This window comes from Bison bison, unplaced genomic scaffold (genome assembly GCF_000754665.1).
Source record: "Bison bison bison isolate TAMUID 2011002044 unplaced genomic scaffold, Bison_UMD1.0 scf7180017864379, whole genome shotgun sequence".
NCBI classification, from domain to species: Eukaryota; Metazoa; Chordata; class Mammalia; order Artiodactyla; family Bovidae; genus Bison; species Bison bison.
The window spans coordinates 1,949,348-1,960,794 of record NW_011494951.1 but is presented as its reverse complement, the minus strand read 5'-3'; the positions used below and the strand labels follow the sequence as shown (position 1 = coordinate 1,960,794).

General features: G+C 41.1%; 1 protein-coding gene across 1 annotated transcript in view; it reads right to left on the bottom strand.

Annotated features, from left to right (window-relative positions):
* The window catches only part of XRCC2 (X-ray repair complementing defective repair in Chinese hamster cells 2), a 15,708-nt gene extending 8,150 nt beyond the window's left edge, over window positions 1-7,558 (bottom strand). Inside the window, exons 1-3 of the mRNA XM_010857352.1 lie at window positions 7,546-7,558; window positions 4,837-4,859; window positions 3,826-3,907 (exon numbers count right to left, since the gene is read on the bottom strand). Coding sequence (XP_010855654.1) covers window positions 3,826-3,907; window positions 4,837-4,859; window positions 7,546-7,558 — 118 coding nt within the window. The remainder of the gene's footprint in view (window positions 1-3,825; window positions 3,908-4,836; window positions 4,860-7,545) is intronic.
* Between the last annotated feature and the right edge of the window lie 3,889 nt (window positions 7,559-11,447).

Genomic DNA, 11,447 nt, shown 5'->3' with positions numbered 1-11,447 from the left:
CTTTCTTCACAGTCCAACTCTCACATCCATACATGACCACTGGAAAAACCATAGCCTTGACTAGACGGACCTTTGTTGGCAAAGTAATGTCTCTGCTTTTTAATATGCTATCTAGGTTGGTCATAACTTTTCTTCCAAGGAGTAAGCGTCTTTTAATTTCATGGCTGCAGTCACCATCTGCAGTGATTTTGGAGCCCAAAAAAATAAAGTCTGACACTGTTTCCCCATCTATTTCCCATGAAGTGATGGGACCGGATGCCATGATCTTCGTTTTCTGAATGCTGAGCTTTAAGCCAACTTTTTCTCTCTCCACTTTCACTTTCAAGAGGCTTTTTAGTTCCTCTTCACTTCCTGCTCAGTCAGGTCCAACTATTTTTTCTTTACTTTTTGTGTCCAACTCTTTGAGAACCCCATGGATGGCAGCCCACCAGGCTCCTCTGTCCATGGAATTCTCCAGGCAAGAATACTGGAGTGGGTTGCCATGCCCTTCAAGTGATCTTCCTGCCTTGGGGATCGAACCCAGGTCTCCTGAACTTCAGGCAGATTCTTTACCATGTGAGCCACCACTGAAGCCCATTTAACACAAAAGAAGACAGTAAAGGATGAATAGAGGAACAAAAGAGATGTAAGACACATATAAAACAGATAGCAGAATGGCAGCCATAAACCCCATCTCAACTAATAATAACAAATGGATTAAACAGTCCAAACAAAAGGCAGAGACTGACAAAAGGGAATAAAAAAACATGATCCAACTACAGGTTGTCTACAGCGGGCATACTTTATATCCCAAGTCACAAGGTTGATAGTAAAACGACAGAAGAAGAAATACTATGCAAACGTAACCAAGAGAGACCACAAGTGGCTAGCCTGTCATCAGACAAAATATACGTTAAGACAAAAAACTGTTATTAGAGACAAAGGACCTCTTTTTCACTGTGGTAAAAGACATAACATAAAATTTACCATCTTCATCATGCAGTTCAGTAGTGTTAAGTACATTCACACACCTGTGAAGCAGATCTCCAGAACTTTATCACCTCACAAAACTGAAAATCTGTACCCATTAAACGACAATTCTCTCTTTCCTCCCCAGCCCCTGGAAACCACCATTCCACTTTCTGTTTCTATGATCTGACTATTTTAGATACCCCATATAATACAGGGGATTCAGGAAGTATTTTTCTTTTTGTGACTGGCTTATTTCACTAAGCATGTCCTCAAGATTCATCCATGTTGTAGCATGTTTCAGAATTTCTTTCCTTTTGAAGGTTGAATAATATTCCATTCTATGTACAGACCACCTTTTTTTTTATCCATTCATCTGTTGATGAGCACTTGGGTTGCTTTCATCTTTGAGCAATTACTGTGAATAGTGCTGCTATGAACACAGGTATGCAAATAAATACCTATTCAATACCCTGCTTTTGATTCTTTTCGACTGTATACCCAGAAGTACAATGGTAGTTCTATATTTTACTTTTTGAGGAACCTTCAATCTGTTTTCCATAATGGCTGCACCATTATTATCCCATTTTTATGATCCCAGCATTTTATGATCCCATCAATAGTGCACAATGGTACTAATCTGCTCCCCGCCTCACCAACACTTGTGAGTTTGTTATGACAGTAGCCATCTTAAAGGGTGTGAGACGACAAAGAGAAACATTTTATAATGATTAATAAGTCAACTCATTGATAAGCTATAATAATGATAATAAACATACATGTGCCCAACACTACATGAAACCCACAAAAACTGACAGACAGGGAGAAGCAGACAATTCACCAATAGTTAGAGACTAAAAGACTAAAATATCCAACTTTCAACAACAGACAGAACAACAAGACAGAAGATCAGCAAGGAAAAAAATACCTGAACAACACTAAAAGCCAACTAGAACTAAGAGACATCAATAAAACACCTGGCCCAGCTATAGCAGAATGCACAGTCTTCTCAAGCACATGTAGGACATTCTCCAGGATGGACCATATGTTTGGCCAGAAAACACATCTCAATAAATTTAAACAGACTGAAATCACAGAAGTATGTTCTCAGATCAGAAAATAATGAAAACAGAAACCAGTTACAATAATACCAAAAGCCCTAAATCTTTTTAACCTTGGATTAGGCAATGGCTTCTTAGCTTTGATACTAAAGACAAGAGCAAGAAAAACTGGATAAATTGATGGACTTCATCAAAATTAGTAACTTTGTGCCTCGATGGAGAAAAGAAACTATAAAACAGGAGAAAATATCTGCAGATGACATATTTAATAAAGGCTTGTAGCTAAAATATATAAAGGACTCTTACACCTCAATAATAAAAAGACAGCCCAATTTTATAAATAGGCAAAAGATCTGATATTTCCCCAAATTACACACACAAACTGCCAAAAAGCACATGCAAAGATGCTTAACACCATTAGCCATTAGGGAAATGTAAATCAAAACCACAATGAGGTATCACTTCATTCTCACTGGGAAGGCTATAATCAAAAAGACAGACAATAGCTGTGTGCAGGACCTGGGTAGACTGGAACCAGGACACACTTCACTGACGCTGACAGGTGAAACGTGGGTTTCCCAACAGGCACTTTAAACAACAGCCTGGAAATTTTGCCAAAGGTTAAACACAGAGCTACCATACAACCCAGCAGCTCCTCTCATAGGTACTACCCAAGAAAACGGAAAATATTTCTCCAGAGAAAAACCTGTACCCAGGACGGTCATGGCAACATTATTCTTAATAACCAAAAAGTAGAAACAACCCAAATGGCCATCAACTGATGAATGGATTCAACAGAACATTAGTCAATAAAAAGGAACAGACTACTTGATGCATGCTACAGTATAATAAATCTTGAAAATATGAAGCAAAGTAGACATCAGTGACAAAAGACCATATACTGGATGGTTCCAACGACATGAAATGTCCAGAAAAGGCACATCACTGAGGCAGAAAGTAGATTAATAGGTGCCTAGAGCTAAGGGATACGAGAGGAATTGAGGAGTGACTACCAGCAGGCATGGATTTCTTTTGGGGGTGAAGAAAATGTTCTAGAATTGACTGTGCCAATAGACGCTTAAGTGCAAACTGTACACTTGAGTGAATTGTATCTCTTTAAAGCTATTACAGCGGAAAAGAAAAACACACACACACACATCTAAGCACACCACCTTCTTTTTTAAGGTTTCCCTAGTGGAGAAGTGTTAGCAGAATAAGCGGCTATCATTTTCCCTATTGTAAAAATATTCACAGAACTACCAAGTACCTAAGAACTTTCCTGTGATCCTCAAACTTGTACGGAAACAAAAAATAAGTAACAAACTCCCACAGTTACTGTGCTGGGATAAGAGAGGTTTTTACACTGAAGACTTACTGAAGGTAAGCCAGGCTCCATCTCAGCTGGCAGACAACGAAGGTTAAAAAGTGTGCCGCCATCATCTCTGTCCCGGTTTTTAATTTCACGTTTAATCTATGTAGGCTCTTGCTAGAAGTATGAGTATGTACATGAATGTGTGTGTGTGGGTGTGTTAGTTGCTCAGTCATATCCAACTCTTTGCAACCCCGTGGTCTGTAGCTCACCAGGCTCCTCTGTCTATGGAATTCTCCCAGACAAGAATACTGCAGTGGATTGCCTTTCCCTTCTCCAGGGGATCTTACCAACCCAGGGGTCGAACCTGGGTCTCCCACATTGCAGGCAGATTCTTTACCATCTGAGCCACCAGGGAAACCCATATATGGATATATGCAGGGGAAAAACTTGTCTTATAAAATTTCATTTATGACACTGTATTTTGGCTTGAGACTGTGTTTTTACCATGCACAGGTGACTCTTCATCAGCAAACAGATGTGGTTCTATCTCTTTCAAGGAACTTCTACCTTCCAGTCGGGCAAGGAGCTTGCAAAAAGCAGGAAAAAAAGAGAGAGAAGGAAAATTTATTATCTAAAAATTTTAAATCCAACATACACACACACACAACAAATCAAAATTTATACAATTTACCAAAAGTCTGTAAGAAACTTTTCACCAGCATTTTGAGGATTTGGAGGAAATTATGAAATAGAAAATATAATTTAGAAGAAAAGTTGTGTTCATTTACCCAGAATATACTTTATTTTTTACGTACCAAGTACTCTTGGTATAAAATGAGTCTCTGCCTTCAAAGAAGCCGATAGCATAGTTTGGGACACAGAATCAAACTAATTGCAAAGTATTTACCTTCCTTACTTGCTATAATTATCTTTCTCACTATGCCTACCACACTTGTCACACAGGTATCAGCTTTCATCTGTCCATTATAGTGCCAGCTCCTTATCTGGTGGAGGGGATGGGAAGGGAAGGGACAATGGAGAAAAACTCTCCCTGAGAAGCTCCAAATACTTGAATCTGTGAACAGGGCACATAGGCAGGCATACCTGGCAGATGCAACATCAGCCAAGATGAAAAGGTTATAAACAGCTGTGTGTAGGTAAACTGTAAGGAGATCTGAAATGCCAGAGCTTTCGGCACAAAACAGGCAGGACATAACGAAGTCCTAAAGAACAGAAGTCAGATCACAAAAGATCTTGGATGTCACCTTTATGAGTTTGCTCTCTGGTCTGTAGATTAGAGCAAGGGGTTTTCAGAAGCAATGAATAGACTTCCCTGGTTGTCCAGTGGTTAAGAATCCGCCTCCCAATGTAGGAGACATGGGTTCAATCCCAGGTCCGGGAAGATCCCACATGCCATGGAGCAACTAAGCACAGTTACTGAGCCTGCTTGCCTTAAAGCCTGTGCTCTGTAACGAGAAAAGCCTAAGCATTGCAGTGAAGAGCAGCCCCACTCACCACAACCGGAGAAAGTCCGTGCACTGCAACAAAGACCCAGCACAGCCAAAAGTAAATCATAAGTTTAAAAAAAAAAAAAAGCAGCCATTTACAACAGTTAAGAGTAGACAGCTGGGACTTCAGAACCTGACCCACTAGATCTCTGGGCTTGAGGTTTCTCATAGGTAAAGGGAAGAAAAAACCAGTATTTCCTTCACAAGACTGCTAAGGATTCAATGTGTTCCAAGAGAAATTGATGCCTAGAGTGGTGGGGTGAGGGATTGGAGGCAACTCAACCTCAGTTATTGGTGGGCTGACTATGTCCACATGACAAAGCCCCATAAAGACTCTGGACACCAAAGCTCAGGTGAGCTTCCTCGGCCAGCACACTGTCCTCGCTGCCGCTGGGGAAAGCTAGCACACTGCCCACACCCCACCAGGACAGGACAACTGGAAGCTCCTGTTGGGAATGCTGGATTTCGTCCCACTGTACCTCTTCCCTGGGCTGATTTCAATGTTTCCTTCTGCTGCAGCAAAATATAAGTGTGACTAAGCTTTCAGTGTATTCTGTAAGTCCTTCCAGCAAAATCACTAAACCTGAAGGTAGCCTTGGGAACCGCCAAACATGCAATTAATGTCTGAATGAGTGAGGGGGTGAGGACCTGGAACTCTGCAGACGGAGTCTTGGGGACTTCCCCCAACTTCACACACAAAGAAAGCACTTCTGCTGCAAACTCAAACGCAGTGGGTTTTCTCTAGGAAAAGCACTTGTGTGATTATATGAGATGGATACTTTTTCACAAAACACTTTTATTTGAAGAATGACTGACAAATTATGATTACACAAACTTGGGTAGATGTCAGACATCTTATTGAAAATGAAGGAAGTGAGCCTATCACTTTAAGGAAAAGTAACTGTCAGTATTTGTTGCCAATGATAAAATATGAATTTTGGAAAACTTTTATCTACTACTGTGAGCTTGACAGCATCCCAATACTTAAGGTAGTGGTAAAATCACTGGTGATTTTAACAAATGTGATTTTGGGGGGCTAATTATTTAACAAACGTGTAAATACTTGGAAGATCTACATAACTCAGTGAACCACCATTTCCAAATGACCAATCACTGGGTAAAATTCACTCCCAGACAGTTTAAAGTTATGATAAGTCAATGGATTGTAACATATGAAAAGTTTACTGAAATAATTTCATATTCTACAATGCAATAACTTCACTACTTGTCAAGTTTTGGTATACTGTCAAGGAAGAATATCCACAATTGTCCAAAAATACTTCTTCCTTTTCCAGCTCTGTAAGAGCTGAGATGATCTTCACAAACTTTAACCAGAACAACACATAGTAATAGATTAGATACAGAAGGAGAGATGAGAACCCAGTTAACTTCACTCCTCACTACATTTTTTGTTGAGGAAAACATACCTATTTTTCATAATAATACTTACACAAATAGGCAATATTAACAACATGTAGAAGTCATCTGATGGGATGAAGTATCTTCCAAACCCAAGTAGAAAATACCCTAAAAATTTGGCATAAACCTGACCATTACATAAATTTAAGTGAATGATGTCCAGATTTGAGGAGTTGAAAGAAGCAAGGTGTAATCAAACTAGAGCTTCAGAAGTGCAAAAAGTAAGTTAAGCCAAGGTTCAAGGAATCCAACTAAATTCTGCTTGATGGGACAGTTTAATTCCTTTAGGGAAGATGACCAAGTCAGACAAACAGAGTTTGGTGATGGCATCTATTAAGATAATTAAACTATTTCTCTTGATTCTCTAAGCACCCTTTCTGAGCCCAAATTTCCTAATTGGGAAAGAATACACAGCGGACACAATCTTCATCTATTTGGCACATGCACTCAAATTGTAAATGAACAGTTTTTGCATTTGGTTTGTAAATCAGTATCTGCCAGGTTTTATCATCATAACAATACCTATCTAAAAACAACTACTATTTGTACTTGCTGTGGTATCAGTGGTACATAACTTCTATACATTATCTCTTTTAATTGTTACATTAACTCTATTTGTTATCATTCTGCTTCTCAGATGAGAAAATGAGTTAGGATTTCACTGAGACCTCTGCCTCCCAAAGCCTGAAGCTCTCCCCTGCGCTACAAAGCCTCGAAGTCTGCATCACTGGACACAGGGACAACGGGTTTGGACTTCCTCAGCGGAAGGTCAAACCAACCTAAGGTCCTGTCTAAACACTTACCTGGGCTCTCTCACCATCTCTCATAACACACCCTAACATCACAAGGATCCCCAAATATTTTCTTTCAACAGCAGAAAGAAAGGGGGTAATACTTAATTATACAAATATTCATTAGTAAATATTCCAGTTGAATATTTCCAGTAAATAGTCCAGTGAATAAGTTGCTGGGCATACATAGATACAACAGACACAGTTTCTATCCTCAAAAAATTGAATGGGGCAGAGTCAAAAGGTTAAAGAATTCAAGAAAGTATTGTAGGTGCTGTAACAGAAATGACATGGGGCTCTGTGAAGGCACTGAAAAGGGAGAGTGGATTCTAATCTGTGTGAGAGGCTACTTTAATTTTGAAAGAGACGTTCATTGATCAAGAAATGTCCTTTCCCTATACTCTCAAATGCTCTAAGGCCCAGACTATTGAATGAATGAAAACTCTATACATTCTTGAGGGCCACCTCCTTCCAGAAAGCTATTCCTATACTTCAGAACACATTACCAGTCTCCCTCATCTGGACGTAAGAGCTTAAAGGAGAGGGCTCTATCTTGGCTCACCACCAATTCCAAAACGCTTTACATCTGGCACAACCTTAGTAGCTGCTTGTTAAGATGAAGGTAAACAGGGCACAGGTAGGTAGAACTGGGCAAAGGCTGGAGTATAAGGATCCTTAAACTATACAAATTTTTCTATGTTTGGACAACCTATGCAAAGTTCTACAAAAGCCCATGAGTATTCTTCAGTTCAGTTCAGTTCAGTCGCTCAGTCGTGTCCGACTCTTTGTGACCCCATGAATCGCAGCATGCCAGGCCTCCCTGTCCATCACCAGCTCCCGGAGTTCACCCAGACTCACAGTTATCGCTAAAGTTATTAATAGTCATTAACAAGAGTCTGTTTTATTGAACATATACCTTCAAGGTATATGTTTATTATATATGCTTATTAAGTAGAATATGTATCATAAAGATGCTTTAAAGCATCATTTTATTTTTATGGAGAAGCTTACACTAGAGCAGGAAAGGGAGCTTAAAGATCAAATTACCAGAAATGAATGATATTAAGGCAAACATGCGTATGTAATTGTCATTTGGGTAAAGGCTCATTTCCCCTGACCTTTTGTGATGAAATCTGTTTGCAGATGGACCCAGGAGCAAGGTTTCAAACCAGTTAAGTGTGAAAGTCCATCTACACTCTAAACCAAATATTCACCCCCCTGCCCTATAACAGGCTTGGACTTTCATCTACAAACTGAATACAATTCTTAGTTTTCCTGCATATACAATATATAGAGGAAATTCACTCCAGGCAAATATGTGTAACTATAACACAGAGAGGGTTTCCCAGGTGGCTCAGCAATAAAGAATCCATCAGTCAATGCAGGGCATGCAGGTTCGATCCCTGGGTCAGGAAGATCCCCTGAAGAAGAAATGGCAACCCACTCCAGTATTCTTGCCTGGGAAATCCCATGGATTGGTGGGCTATAGTCCACGTGACTGCAAAGAGTCAGACAGACACGACTTAGTGACTCAACAACACATAAAGAGACAAGCTGGAACGTGTAGGAAGGCAAGGAAACAGCATCTATGTTAACATGTATGTGATCAATGCAAAATTTGGCCCTTATCATGGAGTCCCTTAAATCAGAGGACTAATTCTTTTCATTTATGAAATCAGGCTCTTCTGCTACTTAGAAAATTCAACTGCCCTTCAGGGCAGAGTACTAGGCCTGGTTCTTCAATAAAGCTTTTGTCTAAATTACATGGAAAAGACAGCTGTTACTCAGACACTAAATAGTACAATTCCATTGTTTCTAGTATATTCCCTGAGAGCTGCTGCCTTTCACTAATGTTTTAAAAAGCAATCATCCTATAAGAAAAATTTATTAAAAGTCAGGCGAAAATTACTATACATACCTAAGCAGCATTAATTTCTAGCAAAATAAAGACTAAATTTTAATTTATGACATTCCACAAATTAGTAATTTCATTACACAGTTAAGATTTCACTAGGAAGTCATTATCAGACTGTGCTTCAAAATTTCACTTAGAAAAATCAACTATACACAAGACCTCAGAAAGAGACAACAAAGCATAGACTCAAAACTGCAGAAGCTTAACACTGGAGGAACTCCCTCCCCTGGCCTTCTGCCCCGTTTGTGAGACTCCGCTGGAGAAACATGTGAGGTGCATTCTCCTATCCTCTTGTTCTCTCTTCCCCAGGGAAGGAGGGATTTTCCTAATGGATTATTTTAGACACGCACTGATCAGCCTGTGCCGGGGTCCTGACAGCTTGTCTGCACGAAGTGTACCTTCTGCCTTTCTAGTCTAAGACGGGTGCTTAGAAATGAGCATTTGGCAACATAAAGTTTGACGGTAACCTTGAGAAAAGCACTTAGTGGAAGATGGAGACAGAAGCCAGATGTTGTTTAGTAGCTAAGTCGTGTCCAGCTTTTGCGACCCCATGGACTGCAGCCCACCAGGCACCTCTGTCCATGGGATTTCCCAGGCAAGAATACTGGAATGGGTTGCCATTTCCTACTCCAGGGGATCTTTCTAACCCAGGGACCGAACGTGCATCGCACAGGTATTCTTTACTGAGTTACTAGGGAACACCTACTGGGCGCCTTTAGTGAGCTAAATACTGTTCTAAATGCTGAGACTTGAAGAAATAAACTCAGCAGAGAACATCTGCAATCATGATTCTTAAATGGCGGGGGTGGGAGGTGGGAAGACAACACATGTACAATGTAAGATGTCAGATGTAAGTGTTCAGAGGGAGAAAAAGGTTAAATGGAATAAAATTACTAGTAGGAAGGGCACCTCCCTGGTGGCTCAGTGGTTAGGAATCTGCTTGCCAATGCAGGGGACATGGGTTCAACCCTCGGCCTGAGAAGATCCCACATGCTGTGGGACAACTGAGCCTGTGCTCTAGGGCCGGTGAGCCTCAACCACTGAGGCCTGCACACTCTAGGGCCCACGTTCGGCAACAGGAGAAACCACCGCAGTGACTGACAGACAGCAGCCCCCACTCGCCCCAACCAGAGAAAGCCTGCACAATGCCAAGAAGTCCCAGTGTAGCCATAAACAAAAATAAATCTTAAAAAACAACAGTAGGAAGGACCTCCTCGTACAAGTTGGCTTGTGAACACAAACGATGCAAGTGTGGAAGTGAGCTGTGTCACTTTCTGAGGGAGAAGTATCTAGGCCGACTCAATAGGAACTGCAAAGGCTCTGAGGCTGAGGCAGATCTGGTACATTCAAGGAAGAGCAAGAACAGTGTGCCTGAAGAAGAGTCAGGGAGAGTGGGAGAGAAGATCACAAAGGCAGGAGAGGAGAGCTGAGGTTATGGGTGGGGCGGAAGGACAAATCACACAGTTTGCAAATCATATAAGAAACAGGATTCCAGGTTCTACTATGAATGATACAGGAACCTCTGGAAAGCTCTGGGCAGTAGAGTCTGCTTATGTTTTGAGTGGAGCATCGTGGACACTACGTGGAAAATACATTAGAGGAAGTGTGAACATGGTAAAGCAGAACCAGTTAGGAGGTTAGTGCAGTCAAGCAGGTGATGGTTACTAGGAAGAGGAATGGCTGCAGGAAAGGTAGTGAAATGTAGTCAAATCCATGATAACACATTGAAGGTACAGAAGACAGAATGCACGAACGAATGTGGGCTGATATGAGAGGAAAAAGTGGATTCAAGAATGACTTCAAGGTTTTTGGCTTGAGCAAAAGGTAGAAAAAAATTAGTTCACCATTTAACAAGATAGGGAAGGCAGAGGAGGGGGCAGGCTGGGGCTGGGTGTACATGTGTGGTGGTACACCAAGGGTTCAATTTGGGGCAAGGCTTCTCCTATTTTCTTTGGATCCAGGAGTCAATCATGATGAACATGTTAAGTGTGGGAGGCCTATTAGACATCCATGTAGGTATCAAGAAGGTACTAGAACACGTGTGGCTGGAATTCAGGCATAAGGTTGGGTTTGATAACAGGTATTTTGTTGAGACAAAGTGAATTAGCTAGGAAAGCACAGGTGGGATTGGGAGTCCACTTGAAGTTGATGGTTATAAATTTAAAAATGAAATCAGTCAGCCTGGTCGTGATTTTCCCTAGCAATATCCAGCTGAGTGGGTAGACAGTAAACAGTAGGAAGTAGGAAGTAGACAGCTGGGTTTAACCACGGTCAGGAAAGCAGTTCAGTTGTGTCTGACTCTTTGTGACCCCATGGACTGCAGCATGCCAGGCTTCCCTGTCCTTCACCAACTCCTGCAGCTTGCTCAAACTCATGTCCATTGAGTCAGTGATACCATCCAGCCATCTCATCCTCTGTCGTCCCCTTCTCCTCCTGCCCCCAATCCCTCCAAGCATCAGGGTCTTTTCCAATGAGTCAACTCTTCGCATGAGC